Source organism: Felis catus, chromosome F1 (assembly GCF_018350175.1).
Source record: "Felis catus isolate Fca126 chromosome F1, F.catus_Fca126_mat1.0, whole genome shotgun sequence".
Lineage (NCBI taxonomy): Eukaryota > Metazoa > Chordata > Mammalia > Carnivora > Felidae > Felis > Felis catus.
This window is the reverse complement of record NC_058384.1, coordinates 63313150-63334935: the sequence shown is the minus strand read 5'-3', so window position 1 is coordinate 63334935 and position 21786 is coordinate 63313150. Positions and strand designations below refer to the sequence as shown.

Genomic DNA, 21786 nt, shown 5'->3' with positions numbered 1-21786 from the left:
TGGTTTGCCTAGAGGTTCCTCAACGGGGACGGCTCTGGGGACCCGCGCACCCACCTCTTCAAGCGCTACCAGCAATGTGTTCAGAAAGCGATAATGGAGAAGGAGCTTCCCATTGAAGAACTAGAATTCATAGATCACAGTTCTTCTTGACCTTGACGGTCACCTTAAAAATGGACTCCTTGAATCAGGAAGTAGAGGGCACTGGGTTTCGTCAGTTAAGGCTGTGAAAGTAGCCATCAGTGTGAATGAGGAGTTTAGGAGGGAGGAGGTTTCTTTCCTCCTGGATTTCCTCTCGCTTGTAAGAGGATGAACCATCACTCTTTGCTTCGAGATGATGTCTCGCGTACTCTGGCATCTTGCAGGCACTCTTTGTGCTAAAACGGAATGATTTCTTGGGATTGTGGTTGCAGTGCTTGGTCTGGGATCAGCTCCGAATGTCCTTTGTATGGAAACACTGATAAACTTGTCAGGATGATGAAGATTGCCTGACCTCTTGAGTTTTGCTGCAAAGGACATTAGGTACACGGTACCGGGGTTATGACTCATGGAAGCAATTGGTTGGATCTCTCTTTTCCCTCAGGGAGCTGATGCTCTGAAATGGGATCCCAGCACAAGTTTTAATCAGCGCTCGGGAGCACGGCTGTATTTGTACATAATAACTGTTAAGATCGCTGGCGGACTGGGTTGGCCAACAGGAAGACCGCTTGAACAGAGTTCCCTGCCGTAAGACGAGGGGTCAGATTTCAGGTTAAGATGTGAAAGCTTGAAAAATGTTGCAGTGAAAACCATTTCAGAGCTCACAGTGTAGCTGAGGAGTTAAGATCCTTGGAGTCACTGTGGAGGAACATCCTACGTTGCAAAGATTTGTGGTTGCCAGCTTTCAACCCAGGCCGATTAATTAGGCCAACCTGTGTTATCAGAAAAGTGCCCAAATGCTGCACCTGGTTAAACGGGAGAAGAGTTTGCTTTATTTGCCTTGTAAGGTCTGTAATTATGAAGATGGAATGAACTGTAACATCTAGTTTTCAGTAAATTAATTAATTAATTAAAAAATAGGTAGCTCACTCTGTTTGAGTTGGAAACCTTACTTTTAAGTGCACTTCTTGTTTTCTTTCTTTTTTTCTTTTTTGTTTTTTAATGTTTATTTATTTTTGAGAGAGAGACACACACCCAGGGGGAGCTGGGGAGGGGCAGAGAGAGAGGGAGACTCAGAATCCGAAGCAGGCTCCAGGCTCAAACCCATGAACCGTGAGATCATGACCTGAGCTGAAGTCCGACGCTTAACTGACGGAGCCACCCAGGTGCCCCTCAAGTGCACTTCTTAAATGAATGATCTTGCCTTATTAGAATGTTTCCCGGAATAGCTGTGGTCCTTCTCGTGTGTTTTAGTAAGATTTCGCCATTATTTATAGATGTCTACAGCTTCTAGGACCGTGGTTCTCAGACATCAAAGACGCAGGTGTGCTGGCAGGCGACAATGCTTGATTCTTTGAAAATTGAAGATCCCATTTCGTTAGCCAAGGCGTGGGTCTCTCGGAGCCAAATTAATAACCGAGAGGGATGTGCCACTGGGTTGAGGGCTGTGTAGTGTTGTCCAGCAGACATCAGTGCTTGGGAATTTTCTTGGGTTAGCAGGTGACCTAGTGTCGGTCTAAACTGTTCCATGACCAAACTTCTGCTAGCATGGGAACCTTAGATTTGGGTGGTAAGTGGCTTTTAAGACCTTGACCCATGCCTACTAATTTTGTGGCTTTGGCTTCAAAGATTCTCATTAGCAATAGATCTCTTATCCTTTTTACAAAGATTATCCCCCCACCTTCACCCCCGAGAATATTTCTTTATAGTGGCAGACACTCAAATGGATTTTATTTTTTTTTTAATTTTATTTTTAAGTGATCTCTACACCCAATGGGGGACTCGAACTTACAACCCCAAGATCTCGAACTTACAACCCCAAGATCAAAAGTCACATGTTCTACCCACTGAGTCAGCCAGGTGCCCCTCTAGTGAATTTCAGTGGTCTGCTTGTGTCTTCTTAGATTTTGATGTGCTGTCCACCAGAAAGGTCCACATTTTTGGTCTTTGTTTATTTCCTTAAGTCCTCCAACTCTTTATGCTGTGGACTTGCCTTGAGGCTTTGCGCGTCCCCCTAATGGCTCCCATCACACTTTTCTTTGATTGAAGAAGACCCACTATTTTCCCTTGTTGAAATAATCCTCCTTAATTCAACCAGACTTGCTGTCTCAGGCTGCCTGAGCACCGTCCCTGAGACCTATCAGCACCTCCGAAAGACACTTCCCTTGGAGATGAGGTGGACTCCAAACCCAAATATGGTGGCTCACTATGTCTCACCGTGAAAAATCTGGTCTCTCACACCCTGATTTTCCTCCTGGAAGGAGTAGAACAAACACACTTGAAGAACTCAGCGTATGAAACAGGCAGAGCTCAACTGGAAGGAAGTTTGCCGGAGATCCCAGAAAGCAGCCAAAGAGGCAGGGAATGAAAACGGCTCTGTGGAGACCTTCGCCTGCATCTAGGCACCAACCCCAGATTCTTAGTAACAGTCTTGGGCTCCCATCCTCATTGGCAAGACCGCCAAATGACAAAACTAAAACAATTAATAACAAGCTCAATGTCCTTTATTTAAGGGAAAACATTCCATGGGTTGGGGGAGTACAGGACCTCACAAGCAGTAGAGCACTCTTCCTGAGGGATTTGGGGGAACAGTGAGTTTTATAGATCATTGGAAGAGGCAACTAGGAAATGGCCTGATCAGCTGGAAGGTTGGAGATTTCCCTATAAGGCTGGCGGTTCCCTCTTTTCTAGGATATGGAAAGCTAGCCAAAGCCACGTAGATAGATTGTGATTGGTGTACATGAGGTTTCCTTGACAGGTGTTTCCTGTAAGCACAGGCTGACTTAGATTTAGATTTTGTGATGTGGGCCAGGCCACTGGCAGGGGGGCTTCCATTTTGTGAGTCTCGAGATACAAATTAACCTGATTGGTTTCTAATGATATGTTTCAAGTATTGATGTCCGATCATTGGTGTCTTGTCACCGGGGAAGAAATTCACCTGAAAATCAGATAAGGGCTGGAAATAGATTGGGGTTAGGAGCATTGAATGAAGCCAGTAGTAAAAGCCTGCAGCTGATGGGCTGAGGCTGTTGAGGTTTCTGAAAATTACGGGTGTGAGAAGAGGTGTGACGGTGTTATTTCCTTGAGTATTAAAGCTTGCTTCCTGTGAGGGCATTTGGGAAAGAGGCCCCAGGAAAGGGCCCTGAGAAGAGAATCTTATGTTTTGGGGATGAAACGGTGATGAGGATGGTGATAGAAAGCAAGAAAAGGAAACTAGCCTTCATTGGGTACCCATGATGCACCAGGCACTTGGCTAGCCCTCCAATTTTCATTTCTCTTCCAAAAGAACCTTGGATGCAGTGGTTCTCAACCCAGGGCAACTCTGCCTCTGAGAGAACATTTGTCCAAGTCTAGAGACATTTTGATTTTCACAACTAGGGTGGCCCCTGGCATCTCGTTGGTAGAGGCCGGAGGTGCTCTTAATTATTCTACAATGTATAGGACAGGCCCTCCCCATGAGAACCGTTTGGCCCCAAATATCAAAAGTACTGAGGCTGGGAAATTCTGCTTGAAGGGTAGTCCTGATTACCTTCTTCTTCTTTTTTCAATGTTTATTTATTATTTTTGAGAGGGACAGTGCAAGCAGGGGAGGGGCAGAGAGTGAGAGGGAGACACAGAATCCGAAACAGGCTCCAGGCTCTGAGCTGTGAGCACAGGGCCTGATGTGGGGCTCGAACTCACGAACCGGGAGATCGTGACCTGAGCCGAAGTCGGACGCTTAACCGACTGAGCCACCCGGGTGCCCCTGATTACCTTCGTTTTTACAGACGAGCTATCTGAGGTTCTGAGAAGCTACCTAGCACTCAAAACTAGACTTATCTAGCTCCAAGGCCCGTGCTGCTTCGCCATAGTGACAGGGACAGGGATGGGAACGAGGGTGGCGAAGATAAAGAACCAGGGCACAGCTTGGTGCTCAAAAGATCCCTGTTGAAGGAACGAGCAAAAGAACGCATGTCCAAGGAGAATAAGGGGACGGGGATCATCATCCTGATTCCACCTGACACACCTCTTTGTTCTTGTTCCACCATCCAGGAGTGAGTCAGGGATTGGATAATAAAGAAAATCGAATGATGGTGGGCGCCTGGGCCTGCAAATGGAACTAGAAGTCAGAGAAGACTGACTCCACATTCTTTTCCACTGCTTTTTCTAAAGACCTGGGAACAGATAGGAGGGTCTGAGCTGAGCTTGGGTGGCCATTGCCCTGTTGCTCCCAGAGGCTGAGCCCGGCTGTGTCCCAAAAGACACAGAAGTTGTTTCCCAGTTGCTGAAATTTCTGTGAATTTGGAATTGGGCTGGGCCAGATCCATTCTGGGAAGCTCCGAATCTTCTGGGAGGGAACAGTTGAGAGGAAAAAGGGTGGAAGGGGAGGGGCCTATGGTAAAGCAACATTTCTTTTCACTTCCTCTTTGGGACTTCAGAATTGGTCTGTCCTCCCCCGGGGTGGAATCGGTCAGGCCTCGAGAGAAGTCTGGGACTGCCACGCCGGTGCTGCCAGGGCCACCGTGTGCCAGGAATTGATGCAGATCCCTTCAACCCGCCCCCTCCCTGCTGCCCGTAGTGACCGAGCCGAGTGTGTGCCCTGCCCCCCTTTGGGCGACATGCTACTGTGGACAGCTCTGCTCTTCTTGGGTGAGTCTGGGTCCCCAGAGGCAGGTGCACTTTCTTACCTCAGCTGCTGCCACCCTGGTTGGGCAGAGGTCGGGCGAGGATGAGGGGTGGCACGGGAAGCACATCAAGGAAACGAGGAGGGTGAAGGCCCGCTGATGAAGAGCAAACTCGGACAACCCAGCTGGCCTTGGCAAACAAGAACACTGGCAGTTTGGGTGGTTGTTTTTAGTGTCTTTTGCCCAGGATCCCGGGGCAGTCAGGTCACTGGTGCTCTGCCACTCACTACACCCAAAAAGTCCAGTGACCTAGATTTGAGTGACTAATGAGTGGCCAGCACGTTTCCCTTCCTTAGAAATTTGTGTTTCCCAGGGACCAGATCTCAGGCGGGAGGGCTAAGGCTGTCTGAGACAAGGGGTAGGGAGGAAGCAATAGCCATTCTCTGTGCCCCTGAAACCACTTCAGGCAGCAGAAACCTCTTCTGTTCATGTGTCAGATTTCCCTGGGAAGGAGCACAAGAGGGTTATCCAGGGAACAGGGGCTCAGAGAACACCCGACCTGGACAATTCTGGAATCGCCCGTCGTAGGACCAGAGAAACCACGCATGCCTCTTTGTACTGCACACACGCGCGCGGGGCTAGGTCCTGGGTCTGATCGTGGAGAAAGCCAGAGTCCTAGGCCAAGATGGAGAGCCGAAGACTGATGGTGCCGGCTGGGCAGAAGTCGGGGGAGACCAACTAGGGGAGCTCTATTGCCGGGATTGTCTCTCCGAGCTCAACTGCTAGAGTTTCCAGCCTCAAATACACCTCAGGATGGCCCCAGACCCCGCAAGTCAGGGACTCTGACTGATAATGAAATCTGGGCATCTCTGGGAGCCCTCGGCCCTCAGTGCTGAATGATACTGGGATAGGGGGTGGAGGTGAGAAAGAGAGGGTGTGCCCTCAGGAGCAGGATAAAATGGACTGAAGGGGCATAGCATGTTAAAAGGGCGCTGGGCGGTCTCCTTTTTCACAGGGGGAAGCTCAGGCCTGGAGAGGGGCTATGCTTCTCTGCTGACAGTGCTACTGACGTGCAGGTCACCTGGGCGACACTTGATGTTTTCTCCCGTTTGTCCTTTTGCTAAGTCACTTAGGGTTTGGTCCATTTTTCCCGTTCTTCCTTGAGCCACCACATTTAGGTATTTGTCACTCGATAACTCAACTTTTAGAACGGCCTCTGACCCCACCTCGAATCTCTTGTCTCCTCTACTCTGAATCCATGCTTTACACTGAGGCCATGACCTCTTCAAGTATAGCCACAGCTGAGTCACGGCACTTCAGAAACACCTCCAGGGCTGCTCTACTGAATAAAGCCTCCCTTCTTTTTTTTTTCTTTGTTTTTTTAATGTGTATTTATTTTTGAGAGAGATAGAGACAGAGCACCCAGCAGGGGAGGGGCAGAGAGAGAGAGAGAGAGAGAGACACGAATCCGAAGCAGGCCCCAGTCTCTAGGCTGTCAGCACAGCACCTGACGCGGGGCTCAAACCCACCAACGGTGAGATCATGACCTGAGCCCAAGTCGGACGCCCAAGCGACTGAGCCACCCAGGCGCCCCAATAAAGCCCAATTCTACCCTCTTAACCATGTTCCCATTGCCCCAAGTGGATCCTCCTCTACAGCCAGGCAATGTGTACGTTGCGTTTCCTGCAGAATTTCTGCAGATTCCACAAACTGCCCTGTTGAAACATTAAATAAATGCTATGTACAGGTCCTGTTCTACGACTTGGGGATTTACCAATGAATAAGACAGCCGGCCTTCCCGACCTAAAGCACGCGGTCTTTGTCTCCCTTACAATGATTCTACCGAGGGTGTGTTCCCTACCATTTGTTGAGTGTGGAATGAATAAATGGCCGACGACTTCTCTCTGCTCTTCTCATCTTTTTCTTGTTTCTCCTCTTCCCTTCCTCGTAGTCTCTACTTCTTTATCTGCTCTCCTGTCCCGCACTGTCCCTCTCGCCAGTCCCACACTGGTTTTTAGCTCTCACCTCTACGTCAACAGCCTCCAAACCTATCCCTCTTGTTTGCATCAACTGCAATTGCGTATTTCCACCTGCCGGTTGGACGCCTCCGCGTTGATATGCCAGCTCAGAAACAAAACATATTCAAACTCAACTTAACGTCTTCGCCTTACGAATGCACACCTCCTCCTAACACATAGACCTGTGCGAGCGGGAGTAACTTTCTCCTAGCCATCCGCTTACATTACCACCGTCCCCGGTTCTGCCTCTTAAATTTCTCTCGTGTGTGTATCTTCTTCACTTCTCATTGTCAGTACGACCGTGGCCCCCTCTTATTTCCCACCTAGACTCATTCAATATGCGATTTCCAGAGCCTTGGCCAATACAATTGATACGGCTACTGCCCTCTTTGAGATTACATTCTCCTGGGGGATATAAACAACAAGTAAGCAAACACAGAGGCGTAAATATAAATTGGAAAGGGCCATGAAGATGTAAACAGGAGACTCTTATAAGAGAAATCCTTGTGGGGAAGAAGAGAGGGCGGCCCACTTAAACAGGATGATAGGGAAAGTATTTTCTGAGGAGGTGACCTTGAGCTGAGACTTTGAGCATAGCAAGGATCTAGCCATTGGAAGAGAAAAAGGAAGTAGGTCTAGAGAAGAGGGATGAGCTTACACAAAAGCCTCAAGTGTCAGGAATCTAAAAAGGAGCTCAGTGAGTAGGGGAAGAGGGCCTCAAGATGGGAGGGGAGAGGGGAGAAGAGCCCTCGCCCTGTGTGGCCTCATAAAGGTGTACACTTTATTTCAAGAGCAAAGAAAGGCCCTTGAAGGCTTGCAAGCAGGGGAGTGATGTTATACGATCTGATACTTTTATTATTATTTTTTAATGTTTATTTATTTTTGAAAGAGAGAAAGAGAGCATGAGCAGGGGAGGGGCAGAGAGAGAGGGAGACACAGAATCTGAAGTAGGCTCCGGGCTCCGAGCTGTCTGTGGAGAGCCCAGCATGGGGCTTGAACTCATAAACCGTAAGATCATGACCTGAGCCAAAGCCAGATGCTCAACCAACTGAGCCACCCAGGCGCCCCTCTGATCTGATATTAAAAATTTTTCTTAATGTTTGTTTATTCTTGAGGGAGAGAGAGGGACAGAGTATGAGTTGGGGAGGGGCAGGGAAGGAGGGAGACACAGAATCGGAAGCAGGCTCCAGGCTCTGAGCCATCAGCACAGAGCCCGACGCGGGGCTCGAACCCACGGACCACGAGAGCGTGACCTGAGCCGAAGTCGGACGCTTAACCCACTGAGCCACCCAGGCGCCCCTGATGTGATATTTTAAAAATAACTCCGGCCTTTCTGTGGGAAGTGCATTGTAGGGGGACACGGGAGTGAGGAGAGGAGTTAGGAGGTGGAAAAAAGCTGGTGGTGACCTAAACCTGCAGGGCAGTCACGGGCACGGAGTGAAGCTGACAGACTCCAGGCCTAAGCGGGAAGCAGAATCAACAAGATTCACTGATGTGAAAGGGGGTGGGGGGCTTGCGAGAAGGAGGGGAATAGAGGTGAGTTGCAGTTTCCAGGCTTGGCTAACCGGGTAGATAGTGAAGACGTACACTTTCGCGGGGGAAGAACGGGAGAGAGACGTTAGAGCGAACTGGCAACGGCAGAGTCCCAACCGCGGCGAACGAAACAGTGAATGGAAGGAGTAGAAACGAGGGTGGCCCACGGGGAAAAAAACATTTTTGAGAAATCTGGCTCTGAAAGGGAGCAGAGAAACGCTTTTTAGAATTGCATGTGGGATCAAGCGAGAAGCTTTTTTTTTTTTTTTCTTCTTTTAATGAAAGATCCTGGGATATGTTTACGTTGACGGGCCAGACCCGGCTGAGAAGGAGAAATTGATGATGCAGAAGAGGATAGGAGTAACAGAGAGAGGGAAATGCTTGCCAGGGTGACAGAGATGACAACACAGCCTGGAGACGGACCAGGGAGAGACGCAGGGAGGCTTTGCCCAGAGAACAGGGAGAAAGGAAGTTGGACAGAGGTGCAGACCGAGCTGGGGGAAGGCGTGAGGTTTCCTACCAGCTTGTGCTTTCTGTGAATTACGGAGGAAGGAGTCGGGCTTTAGGAGAGAAGGGTTCCAAGGCAGAGGGCAGGGAAGTTTTGGCAGCGAGAAAAGATGAGTGTTACCGGGCAGCAGAGCAAATTTACTGGAGAAAATTGCCAGGGGGGCGCCTGGGTGGCTCAGTTGGTTAAGCGCCCTACTTTGGCTCAGGTGGTGATCTCGCGGTTCATGGGGTTCATGGGTTTGAGCCCCGCGTCGGGCTCTGTGCCGACAGCTCAGAGCCTGGAGCCTGCTTCAATTCTGTGTCTCTCTTTCTCCGCCCCTCCCCTGCACAGACTCTGTCTCTGTCTCTGTCTCTGTCTCTCTCAAAAATAAACATTAAAAAAGAAAATTAAAAAAAATTTTTCAGAATGACAGTTCAGTGTCCTTTTGAATATGGTGACCGCAAATTTATAGAAACATCCATCTGCCTGCTTGTGTAGGTGATTTTAGTAACACACAGCTGAACCAGTAAAGACAGGGACAATACAGAGACAGCCAAGGGTAAGGAAGTTAAGGGGATTTGCATAGGGGGCTTTTTTTTTTTTTTTTTTTTTTTTTTTTTTTTGAGGGGATGCTTTGTAATGATGAATCATCAGATCTAAACTCCAGGCTGATCTTTGCTTTTCTCTCTTACAGGTCCAGTCCTTGGGACACCTGGTAAGTGCTCCCCCCACATCCTCTCCCTCCCCCAGCCACCTTCTTCCTCTACTCCCAGCACCCCATCTGGAGGTGCCCTGAATGCACCAGTAACCCCATACTGAAGCGGAGTCTCCCGAAAGATGCCCCGCTCCCTCCCCTCCTTTCTCTTTCCCCTTCTCCCAGGGAAGCAGGGGAGCCTTGGGGGCATAGGTGGCTTCAGCCCTTCCGGTTCCCTGCTGGTGAGCTGTCACAGACACCGTCACAGAACATAACTCGTCGTCTCTCTCGCACCTTCCTCTCCCCAAGTAAAATCAAGAGCCCAGACAATTTTAGCTTCAGCTGCACACAAAATCCCATCATCTGCCTGGGATGTCCCCGTGTGTTGATAAATTTTCCACTTTGGGTGTATCTGAGGGCTTCGGGGCCTGTTTCCCTGCATAGAAATAGGAGGAGAGACCCCTGGGTGCAGCTTGCTGAAGAAAACTCTGCAGGGCCTTCTTTCTCTCTGCCACTAAGCTCCCCAGGTCCCAGGCCCCCCAGGGGGGGAGGCAGAGGTTCTCCCTGGGGCACTGAACCCAGGATCCCTAGACTGCCCCCCAACCCCAGCCTTTCTCTCTCTTTCTTTATCCTTTTGAGGCCACAGAGCCTCCACTGTACTTGGGTGAGGATAGGTCTAGTCTAAGGGATAAAGACTGACATCAGGTCAGAACGGAATCCTGATGTCTGCCTCATGCCTGACACTTTCACCAGATGCTCCCACGGTCTTCATCCAGCTCTGCAGAGAGTTTATCCACAGTGTTCACATGCCTCAGGTTACAGGGGAGGAAAGTGAGTTCCAAAAGGGCATGCATGTGTAGTGTGTGTGTGTGTGTGTGTGTGTGTGTGTGAAAGAGAGAGAGAGAGAGAGGAAGGAAGGAAGGAAGGAAGGAAGGAAGGAAGGAAGGAACAAAGAAACAAGGAAGAGAAAGAAAGAGAAGAAAGAAAGAGGAAAGAAAGAAAGAGAGGAAAGAAAGAAAGAAAGAAAGAAGAAGGAAAGAAAGAGAGGAAAGAAAGAAAGAAAGAAAGAAAGAAAGAAAGAAAGAAAGAAAGAAAGAAAGAAAAGAAGGAAAGAAAGAGGAAAGAAAGAAAGAAAGAAAGAAAAGAAGGAAAGAAAGAGGAAAGAAAGAAAGAAAGAAAAAGAAAGAAAGAAAGAAAGAAAGAAGAAGGAAAGAAAGAGAGAGAAAGAAAGAAAGAAAGAAAGAAAGAAAGAAAGAAAGAAAGAAAGAAAGAAAGAAAGAAAGAAAGAAAGAAAAGAAGGAAAGAAAGAGGAAAGAAAGAAAGAAAGAAAGAAAGAAAGAAAGACCTGCTTCGGATGGCCCCCCGTGAGATATACTTCCAGAATGTTTGCCTTGCCCCTTCTCCCTTTCTCTTACCTCTTGCCCTGTCTTTCTGAGGAACGGCGGCGACACTCTCTGAGGGGACCTGGCTTCCCAGGGGCCCCTGCGGTGGGGTATACGGGTAAAAGGAGCCGCCTACATTTGCAGAACGGTTCTGGGCCGGGTTCCGCGCTTGATGTCCCCGGAGGGACCTCAGGTGCTTGAAATTCGGGGCCCGCTTAGGCTCTTGGGGCCCCTTTGCCTCATGCTTCCCCTTCTCTCTGCCCCGGAGCAGGTCTCCCGAAGGCTGTGGTGGACCTGGAGCCCCCGTGGATCCTCGTGCTCCGGGAGGACGATGTGACTCTGAAGTGCCAGGGGGCCCACACAGCCGGGGACCACTCCATCCGGTGGTTCCATAATGGGAGCTCCATCCCCACGCAGGTCCGGCCCAACTACAGCTTTAAGGCCACCGAGAAGGATAGAGGGGAGTACGCGTGCCAGACGGACCAGACCAGCCTCAGTGACCCCGTGTATCTGGACGTGTTTTCCGGTCAGTGGAGGAAGGCCCCGGGGACGGTCCGGGAGGGCAAGGAGAGACGGAATCTGCTTACAGAGGTTTTTTAGGGAAGCGAGGTGGCCTGTTTACTGGGAAGCATGGCCAGTGAGCTGTTTGCAGTTGTTCTCTCCACTTGTTTCCCTTTTCACCCACCCCCTTTGCTCGGTGTGTGTTCCTAAGAGATTCCTGATTGAGCGAGAACCTTACGAGGGCTACAAACAAGCAGCCCCGGGGTGTGAGAGAGGCAGAAGGAAATTCTGACCGCATAGAAACCCATTTTTGTAGCGGTCACGGAGCGCAGACGGACCACAGCTGCGTCCCTGGCCTGGACATTACCAGCCGTGTAAACACCGAGCTACGGTCTGCCCTTGGGCCTGTTTCCTCATCTGCTCCTGGGGGCTAATTATGCCTCCTTCCCCAGGTCCTGGTGGTACCAGCATTTCCCTGCCCCCTGCCCTCCAGGCAACTTGACCTGAAAATTGTGTTCTAACTATCTTTGCATTTCCAGCCCCTGATGAGGGCAGGCCTTAAAGGATGTTTGCTAAACAGAGGACCGGTTATACAAAGCTCCGGGCAAAACAGTAGTTTCTCCCCGAAGAAAAGCCACCAGGCAATTGAGATGCATACCCGTCACTGTCACTCTTCCTGTCCTCCCTTTCCCTCACCTGATTCCCGAATTTTCCTCAAAAGCACGGGGCCTGCTGCCCACCCCACCCCCACGGCCCACTCTCAGCCCAGCAGGAAGTGACAGGCCTGGAAGGAAAGCTCTGAGGACCGGCAGGGCCTTGACCTGTGTGTCCCTGTCCCTCCAGGAAGGGAAGGAGGTGAGAGCGTCCCCCTCAACCAAGCCCCCCCAGCCGCCCCCCCCTCAGAGTGCGTCCGCAGCCAGCCATTGGAGCAGGGAGGGGCTGTGTGCGCCTTCTCTGCGAGGCTTCCAGAAGATTGCAGAGGACTTTCGTTCCCAGATTGACAGAAAGACCCTTGGATTACCCGAAGAACATATGGGGGCCGCGAACACGAAACTGGGCCCTGCTCTCAAGATCTGCCCCAAGACCCATGGGCTCAAGGAGACCTCAGGTGGCCCTCTCGCAACCCAGCCTGAGGCGGACACTCCCCAGTATTCAGGTCCAAACCTGGTGCGAGCACAGACTTTCCAGGGAAGGAAGGACCAGTCACCTAGACAGGGAAGAGATGTGCAGGAATCGGTTGCTGGGGCCATGTGGCAGCAGCTTTGGCTTTTTCTCTGGGCTCTACTTTATTATTACTACTTTTTTCAGTTTATTTATTTTGAGAGAGAGAGAGAGAAACAGAGCCCGTGAGCAGGAGAGGGGCAGAGAGAGACGTAGTAGGGAGAGAATCCCAAGCCGGTTCTGAGCTGTCAGCGCAGAACCCGACTCGACGCGGGGCAGGATCCCACAAACCGTGAGACCGTGACCTGAGCTGAAACCAAGAATCGGATGCTCCACAGACTGAGCCACCCGGGCGCCCCTCTACTTTAGTTTTTAAAAGCTTGACAGTCTCAGCATTCCTGCCTATCGTCGTCCCATCTTCTGAAAGAGGCAGTCAGTCCAGGGGACCAGGGCCGCCTGGCCTCACCCTGGAGTGCAGTGTCCAGCCGGGGTCCCGGTTCTCCGAGAGGAGGAATCTGTAGAAGGGAAAGGGGAGGAAGTGGGTGGAACGTGTCTCCCCAGCAGGAGGGGTAGGCTTTTCTAGCTGGTGGGACCCAAGTGGCAGGATCTGGTGTCATCCTCTGCGCCCAGATTTCCCGCTGTAGCTGGGGCACCCTCTGGGTACTGAGTATCTCTTCCTGTAACCGCGGCAGGGTCACCAGCCAGTGTAGAGACTTGGTTGGCCTCATTCTGGTTGGGGCCAGCCCGCGCCTGGCTGTTGTCGCTCTTCCCGCCCCCTCCACCCCTACCTCCCTCTAATTCTGCTCTCTTCTTCCACCTCTCTTTCCAATTCGTGCTCAGCTCTGTCCTCCGGCTTTAGAGAAAAGGAGTGGGGTGCCTGGTGGCTCAGTTGGTTGAGCATCCGACTTCGGCTCAGGTCATGACCTTCGTGGCTCGTGGGTTCAAGCCCCGCGTCGGCCTCCGTGCTGACAGCTTGGAGCCTGGAGCCTGCTTGGGATTCTCTGTCTCCGTCTCGCTCTGCCCCTCCCCTGCTCATGCTCTGTCTCTGTCTCTCTTTCTCTCTCTCCCTCTCGAAAATAAAAATTAAAGAAAGAAAAGAAAAGGAAAAGAAAAGAAAAGAAAAGAAAAGAAAAGAAAAGAAAAGAAAAGAAAAGAAAAGAAAAGGAGTACCTGGGCTGAGGTCAGGAGTACAAATATCCCTCATAGGCTCTGTTCCCTATACAACAAAATTACTAAATATTTTTTTCTTCCTCGGTGAAAGGATGAAAATTGGGGGGGAAGGGGTACGCAGCAGGCTAGTGCCCCGCCCATGACACTGCTGCCTTCAGGCAAAGACCCCGCTGAAGTAAAACTCCACGTTACCAACATACGTCAAATAAACTAATATTTGTTTCATGTCCATGATTTCGAACTCTCCCGGAAGACGCGTGTCGCTGCCGTGTCCCCTCACATGTTACCTCCTAGGTCAGACTGGATCTCTCCCATCGCTCCCCCAAGGAAGGGACCGCATCCTGGGGTCTTTTTTTGGTGTTTTGTTTTTTCTTTTTTTAATGTTTATTTATTTTGAGCGTGAGCAGGAAAGGGGCAGAGAGAGAGGGAGACACAGACTCTGAAGCAGGCTCCGGGATCTGAGCTGTCAGCACAGAGCCCGACACGGGGCTCGAACTCACAGAGTGTGAGATCATGACCTGAGCCGCAGTCGACAGCTTACCTGACTGAGCCACCCAGGTGCCCACCCCTTTTTGGGTGCGGTCTCTTGTATCCTTCTCACAAGGGCCTCCTGGGCAGGACGGGGCTGTAGCTGCCCTCTCTCAGGACAGGAAAGAGAAGACGGGCGTATCCTGAACACCTACTATGTGCCAGAAACTATTGTAGATGCGTGGTATTACGTCATCCATTTTCACAGCTGAGGAATCCACGGCCCAGAAGAGGCCCAAGATTGCCGAGCTCCCAAATGATGGAGCCAGCTTTGGAGACCAGGGCCGCTGGATTGCGATCTCAAGCCCTTCCCTCCACACACTGTGTCCCACCAGTAAGGACAGGGTGGGTCTCAGAGTTGAGTCAAGACCTGCTGGGTCCTGGGATCCCTTTGTGTCTTTCAGACTGGCTGGTGCTCCAGACCCCTAGCCTGGTGTTCCAGAAGGGGGAGCCCATCGTGCTGAGGTGCCACAGCTGGAGGAACAAGCCTCTGTACAAGATCACGTTCTTCCAGAATGGAAAATCCAAGCAGTTTTCCCCCACGAATTCCACCTTCTCCATCCCACGGGCAAACCTCAGTCACAGCGGCGAGTACCATTGCACAGGACTGATAGGGAAGAGTCTGCAGGCGTCACAGCCCGTGGCCATCACCGTCCAAGGTGGGAACCCCATCAGGATGGAGAGAGGACTGGGGGCTGGACAGTTATGGCCGAGGTCCTACGGGCCTACTTGGAGGCCTGAGAAATGCCACAGCCGAAACAGTTGGGCGCTGAGGCAAAGGGGGGAAGAATGGGGGGGGGCTTGATAAATATTGGCCAAGGGGCAGCAGTAGGGGCTATGGTTCAGAGCCCTCAGCCTCAGGTCCCAGCTGAAAAGGCTGTGTGCCGCTGAAAATGCAGGCCCCTACTAAGGACAGCAATGGCACAGAGCTCCCTCATTGGTGCAGAGGTTCCTTGAGCTCCTGGACGTCCCCAAGAACTGAGGGTTTCGGTTCTTCTTGGTTCTCGTGCCATGTACATTGGCTTGCTCCCCAAGGCATGGCGTGTCCCCGACAGTTCAAGGTCTTGCTGGGTCCAGTGGTGGTGCTTTCCACCAAGGAAGGCTTCAGGCCCCCCTCCCTTCTCTCCCTGAAGCTGACAGGAGCCCTTCCCTCTGCCCCCACACAGGCCCTCGTGTGCCTCTAGGAGGCACCTGGTGTGGGGGAGGCACACATCCAGCCACAGCAACCCCATTCAGGGGAGGTGGGGGAGGAAGTGAGTGTAGCATCTGCAAGGGACCCAGACACAAAGCAGCTCCCGGGGAGAGGCACTGAGCACTGTGGGAGGTGGGAGAGTACCGCCTGTCCTGAAGTCTCTCCTCTTCAGGGTCCAGTTGGAGCGACTCCTCAGTGACGGTGATGATTGCGGTCACGGTCGCTGGCATTGCTGCCGTGGCCATCCTTGCTGCCGTTGTGGCCTGGTTCCGCCACAGGCAAAAGCAGACTTCAGGTTTGTGGCTTCTCTTGGTTCCTCTTGTTATCAGTTCCTACTTGGCCAACGCCCTAACCCCAAACATTTCCAGAACCCTTCTCTTGGGGCTAAGAGAATCCTTTTAATTCAGACATAGCCCCTTGTTTTGTTTTGTTTTTGTTTTTAGTTTATTTATTTATTTTGAGAGAGAGGGAGAGGAAGAGAGAGAGAGAGAGAGAGGGGCAGAGAGAGAGGGAGAGAGAGGATCCCAAGCAGGCTCCTTGCTGTCAGTGCAGAGCCCAATGCGGAGCTCGATCCCACGAACCATGAGATCATGATGAGCTCTGAAATCAAGAGTCAGATGCTTAACCTCCTGAGCCACCCAGGTGCCCCCACAACCCACGTTTTATTCATTCATTCATTCATTCATTCATTCAACAAGGCTCGAACAAACTTGTGTACGTGCACAGCACTGTGCTAGGCAGCGGAGGCTAAGTCCGATCTCCGCTCTCAGGGAGCTCACGGTGCAGTGGGAACGACAGATGTGGGAACGGCAGAAGTCCAAGTAAATCGTTATAACTGGGTGGGATGACAGCAATGGTGGAGAGTTGCAAAGGCTATGGGGTCAGAGGACACGAGAGCCCACACGATGCGGCACGTGGCGAGCTGTCACAGAAGCTTTTTCGCGACGCTGTGGCGCAGGTAGTGACCCACGCACACGTGGTGGGGCCAGACCACCCGAGTTTAGATCTCGGCTCCACGGCTCCCCCGCTTTGTGCGCTTGGGTGAGTTGTTCGCCGTCTCTGGGCCTCCGTGTCTTCATCTGGAAAGTGAGGACGCTAATCGAACCCACCTCGCAGGATTGTAGGAGGATACACCAGGCTCAGCTCCCACGACAGTGCCGAGTACCTAGCCAACAGCACGCAAGTAAGAGCCGTTGTCATTATGGAGGAGGCCGTACGTGAGGGGAGCAGTTAGCCAGGCCAAGTGGGCCGGAAGAGCATTCTAGACATGGAAATGGGGAACACTGCAGCTGGGCTGGGACTTGAGGGAAGGGCAAGGAGGGCGCTGGAGGCAGTTGGAGGCACTGAGGCCATGAATTGCAAGGCACGAAGGAAGGAGGCGTGAGTCAGGCAGGCAAATGGACAAGGGCCGGGTCACGCAGACCGCGGAGGCCACATTAAAGAACGAAACTGTGTTCCAAAGAGGATGGCAAGACCACAGGAGGGAAGTAACCGTAACTCCTCGCTCACTTCCCCTCTGCACCACCCAGCACAGTTTGCCAGGCAGCCTTCCGTTCACTGATGGGCGCGCTGAAGATTCTGGGCCCTTGGAAACCAGTTCCTTCCCGCTTAGCACTAACGCAAAGGAGCTGAGAGGAGGGCAGGTGCCATAGAGACATAATAGGCAAATCGTCGCTGTTCCTCACGTGGAAAAGCCGGCTTGCTGGAGAGAAAGTCGGAAGACACCCAGGGGAAGAAGGCGGAAAATGACTCAGAGCCATTGAGAAGAGGAAAGACTGTTACTAATACCTCGCAAAGCACTTTGCAAGCCTGCACCTCAGTCACTGATGACAAGCAAATGCGGAGATGCAGAGACACTGAGTGGGAGAAAGTAGTGCTTTTTTAAAAGGCAGAACGAGCCTGAGAAAGATGCCTCGGAGGGGCCTTTCTGGCGGTCCCAGGAGACGCCACGGTTAACCCAAGCGCCCAACCTGTCTCTCTGGACCAGCCCCCTTACAGGCAGGGCCTGGGCAGGAGAGCCAGGGCGTGGGGAGGAGTCTCTGTGGGGGAGGGGTCTGTGTTGGTTCTAATCCATTCCTGCCCTGGGTCCTTGTCCCAGGACTCAGGCCCCAGCCCACAGTCCTACTAACCTTCTATGTGCACCCCCCCTCCCCCATGGCTCTCCTAGGATACCCTGAGCACAGGGAAATGGGAGAGACCCTCCCTGAGGAACCAGGTGAGTGCAGCTCCCCGCCTGGGGGCCTGAGGTGCCCTGCCTGGGGCTGCCAGGTGGATTGGAGTCAGCAGGAAGCGGCTTGTGTGAGTTCAGCTGGGAGCGCAGGAGAGGGAGGGGGCGGTGGGAGGAGGACAGGGGCTCAAATCGCTTGGTCAGTTCTGAGACTAACTCCCGGGCCTCAAGAGGACCTCACTGGGGATGAGGGGCAGAAGACCATCTGTCCCAGATAGAGAGGGGAGGGCCGTGTCCGAATTCCGGAGCCAGGAAGGCTGGGAACGTTTCCAGAGCAGGAAATAAGAGATATCTGGGCCTCTCTGTGGGGGTTGGCCAAGCTGGCACGGGACAGAGGTTAGAAATGGTAAGACTGAGACAAACAGGATTGAGAGGAAAGGAGGGGGAGACCTAGGGAATACTCCCAGGACATGGCGAGGAGTCTCTGGGAGTGATGGGGTAAGGGTGGGGCATCAGGAGGAGATCTGGGCTTGAGAAAGTTCTAGAGGACTGGGGGCATTCATCAGTGAGCTTCACTTGTGGACAAAGCTTGGGTCTGATGCCCACTTGAGTAAGTTTATTAAACATGGATGTGGTCCTAGCTCTGTCATCATCATCAGGTGGAATCTTGAATGTTCCCCACCATGGGGGTGCAGGGACCTCCCTGAGGACAAGAGTGGAGTGGCCTGGATGACCTCGAAGCCCTTCCAGGCCTGACACTCTGAGAGTCAGTGACCATTCAACCCCCGGCTGAGGTAGGAACAGGAGTATTCCAGGCGACCTCCTGACTGTAGTTTAGCTGGAGCACGAGGGAACCCAAGACATTCTCGAGGGGCTCCCCAGCAGCAGCAAGAGAAGAACAGGAGGCCCTCGAGGACTCTGGGTCAGACGGCAGGAGTGTGACTCAGAAAAGGACCAACAGATTCGAGAGCTTGAGCAAAATGGCGTTCGTCCCGCTGTGCTTTGAGCAAGGCCCTTGCGTTCTTGGCCAGGTCACGCGGGGCGGGGACGCGGGGCCTGAGCCCACACCAGGCCAAAGCAGATGTAGAGTAAAGCCCCAGCACAACTGGGAAGAGCCACCTGGAGGTTTGGCTCCGTCCATACTGGCATAAATATATTCCACGAGTATTTATTTCACAACCAGGCACTGGGGCTGGTTGTTTCCCATCAGCTGGCGAGGTTGCTGGGATTATTGAGAAATGTATTGGAAGGAGAATTGGGGAGGAGGTTTGCCCCAGAATTTGCAGCACGGCGGACAGAGACTCTTTGTGTTCAGAGGGGGAGTGGAGACACTAAACGTATTGTCCCAGACCCTCCAGCCCCTTCCTGAGGAATGCTGCTTCGCAGATACTGAGGCTACTTCCCGCCCTGGCGGAGTGAGCTTTTTGGCAAAACACACGTGGGAATTTGGTGTGTTTTAGCGATTTACCAGGAAGCCCACTGGCCTGATTTGCTTGCTTCCCTCTTTCCCTCCCTCGCTTTCACCGTTGCGCTTTCTTTCCTTTTAACGTCAGGGAGCATCACCTTCTCCTGAGAGTTCCCAGCAAGATGCAGGGCATCTGGCCGATGCCCAGACGCCCCCCACCCCCACCCCCGTCTCCTGGGGTTGGCAAAAATCTGGACTTGACATCCCTGTGATACTGGACAGCTCCCAGCTCTTCCCCGGTTCTCAGATCCCCCAAGCTGGCTAGTTTGCCTCTAGAAAAAGCCAGCCACTCTCTGAAACGCACGCAGCGCAGACTGCCTCCTTCTGCCAGCTCGGCCAGGGTGGGGAGCCTGGGTGGTGAACGAAGCTCTTGGCCTACAGGTCCTTCTTGCAGGTCTGGTTCGGGCTTTGTCTTTGCAGCCTCTGTGGCAGTGTGGTAGGTCCTCTTCTGCAACAATGCCCTGGCTGATCTCTGTTCTTGTTGCCCACAGCCAATCTCACGGATGCTGAAGATGCCGCCAAAGTTGAGGTGAGCCGTCCCAGCCGTCTCCTTCTCCCCCCTCTTCTGCTGCCTCCATCCCGTGACCCTCCTTTCTGCTTTCTCTAGGCTGAGAATGCCATCACCTATTCACTTCTCTTGCACCCGGAAGCCATAGAGGAAGAAGCAGAGGACCCGGATTACCAGAACCACATTTAACCTCCATTGTCTTGCCTGAGACCGGGGGAGGAGAATCAGAGGGGCCAGAATCAGAGAATCAGAATTCTTGCCTGGCCTGAACTCCCCTTGGGGAAGACAAGAGGATGCTGCGGTTCCAGAGAAGGAGGAGGACTCTTCCAGAGCGACCTGTGTGAATCCTGAAGCTCCCTGTCCTCAAAGACAATACGGCCCCAGATAACTGACTGTAGTGAGTCCTCCTGCGTCTCTGTCCTTCTCCCCATCGAGACTCTTCTGCATACATCCACACAGCAGATAAAAAATTACATTTATTAAGAGATTGTAGCAACATGGGAAATATTTATGTCACAGGGCACATGAGAAACATTACGGAAGTATGTACAATTTCAGAAATGATGAAACAGACTAACATTGGCCAACACATTAAAAGTGGTTGTTTCAGGGTCATGGCGTTAATGATGGGTGCTTTCCATTTTCCTTCCTGATTTTTCTACACGGACCGTGTGTTCCTTTTATAATAAAATACTATAAAAACAACTTTCCCTTTACCTTCTAAAGGCCGTTTTGGTTGGAGTGTAGACAGATCGATTTCTTTCCAGCGATACAAATCTTGGGCAGGTGGTGATGGGAAGGAGGTGGAGGAGAGGGAAGAGTTGGAGTATAGGGTGAGTGTCCCACTTAAAACTGACTACTCTTGGGGCGCCTGGGTGGCTCAGTCGGTTGAGCGTCCGACTTCGGCTCAGGTCATGATCTCACGGCTCGTGAGTTCGAGCCCCGCGTCGGGCTCTGTGCTGACCGCTCAGAGCCTGGAGCCTGCTTCTGATTCTGTGTCTCCCTCTCTGCCCCTAACTAACCCACTTGCATTCTGTCTCTCTCAAAAATAAATAAACATTAAAACAAAATTAAAAAAAAAACTGACTACTCTCAGCAAACACGTCTTCTGGTTTCCATGTCTTCTTTCTTTTCCTCCGATGGCAAAGAAAACAATCGCTTTGTTTTGTAACACTTGTTCTCAGGAAGCCAAGCTTCAGATGAGTCCTCAGGAGAGATTGCTGACTTCCTGCTGCTGAGGTCCTCCTATATTTACCAGCAGGACGTGACCCTCTCAGAGAAGCCATCCTGGCAGGTTCGAAACACGACTGACAGCTCCCCTGAGGGTTTGGTGGGTGCCCTTGGAGCGGCCTCATTTTCCTGGGACGCTAACACAGCCTCCTTGAACAGCATCCTTGCATTTGGGATTTGGCAGCTTCCTTCTCAGTACAGTTTCCATAGCTTTCTAGGATACATCTTATAGTCCCACAATCAGATTTCACACGCACATAGTGTTATAAAAATAAGGAATAGTAAAGCAATAACCTAATTACTAGGTTATTGAGGGCTTACTTTATGCCAGACTAGGTGCTTTAGAATTAGAGAGTTCCAGAGTATTAGCCATTCACATTTCTTCTTCCTGTTCACATGCTCATTTTTATGGGAATAATGTATATCTATTTATCAATTTCCTGGTAGCAACTTATTTCCAAAAGGAAATCAAGATTTCTATGTAAATTATTTTACTACACTAATATTCTTTGCATAAAATTAAAATACAGGCAAGCAAAAGAGATCATTAAAATCACCTATACGCCTAGTAACCGGAAACAGTCGATGCCGACATTCAAAGGGTGCCAATCCGTGTTCCCATCTGTAGCAATAGGTATATGTATTTTAAAAATCGGATCACATCGTATTGTCACATGTGCATAAGTGCACATAGACAGAAATTCATGCTCACTGTAAGTACGTAGCTCAGATAATACAGGAATATATCAGGTAAAAGCAAATGCTCCCTTTAACCATCCCCATATTGTTCCCTTTTCTGTGGGTAACTGCTCTTGACCACGTGTGTATTTCTGAATTGTTTGGTATGCATCTAACACATATTTACGGTCTTTTTAAGACCGGAAGTGGGACCATATTTTACAAATGCTTATGCAGCTGGTTTATTTCGATCGGCCGCATATTATGGAGTTCTTTCCATGGAACTTTTTTCTTTTTAAGGATTATAGAGTGTTCCACAGTGCAAGTACTATA

At 51.3% G+C, this 21786-nt stretch overlaps 1 protein-coding gene across 4 annotated transcripts; it reads left to right on the top strand.

The window, feature by feature from the left end:
- Positions 1-4528: 4528 nt before the first annotated feature.
- FCGR2B (Fc fragment of IgG, low affinity IIb, receptor (CD32)) lies at positions 4529-20250 on the top strand. 4 transcript variants are annotated; one of them, XM_019821318.2, is made up of 8 exons: positions 4532-4764; positions 9472-9492; positions 11125-11379; positions 14618-14872; positions 15578-15700; positions 17573-17703; positions 19529-19566; positions 19645-20250. In XM_019821318.2, the coding sequence occupies exons 1-8, from the start codon at positions 4653-4655 to the stop codon at positions 19691-19693; spliced, it is 984 nt and encodes a 327-aa protein (XP_019676877.1). In that variant the 5' UTR covers positions 4532-4652; the 3' UTR covers positions 19694-20250. The 4 variants fall into 4 exon arrangements, with proteins under 4 accessions (XP_044904319.1, XP_019676877.1, XP_006943067.1 ...); XM_006943005.3 differs by having other exon boundaries at positions 4533-4764; positions 17573-17620; NM_001290240.1 differs by lacking the exon at positions 17573-17703 and having other exon boundaries at positions 4605-4764; positions 19645-19737.
- Positions 20251-21786: the final 1536 nt, after the last annotated feature.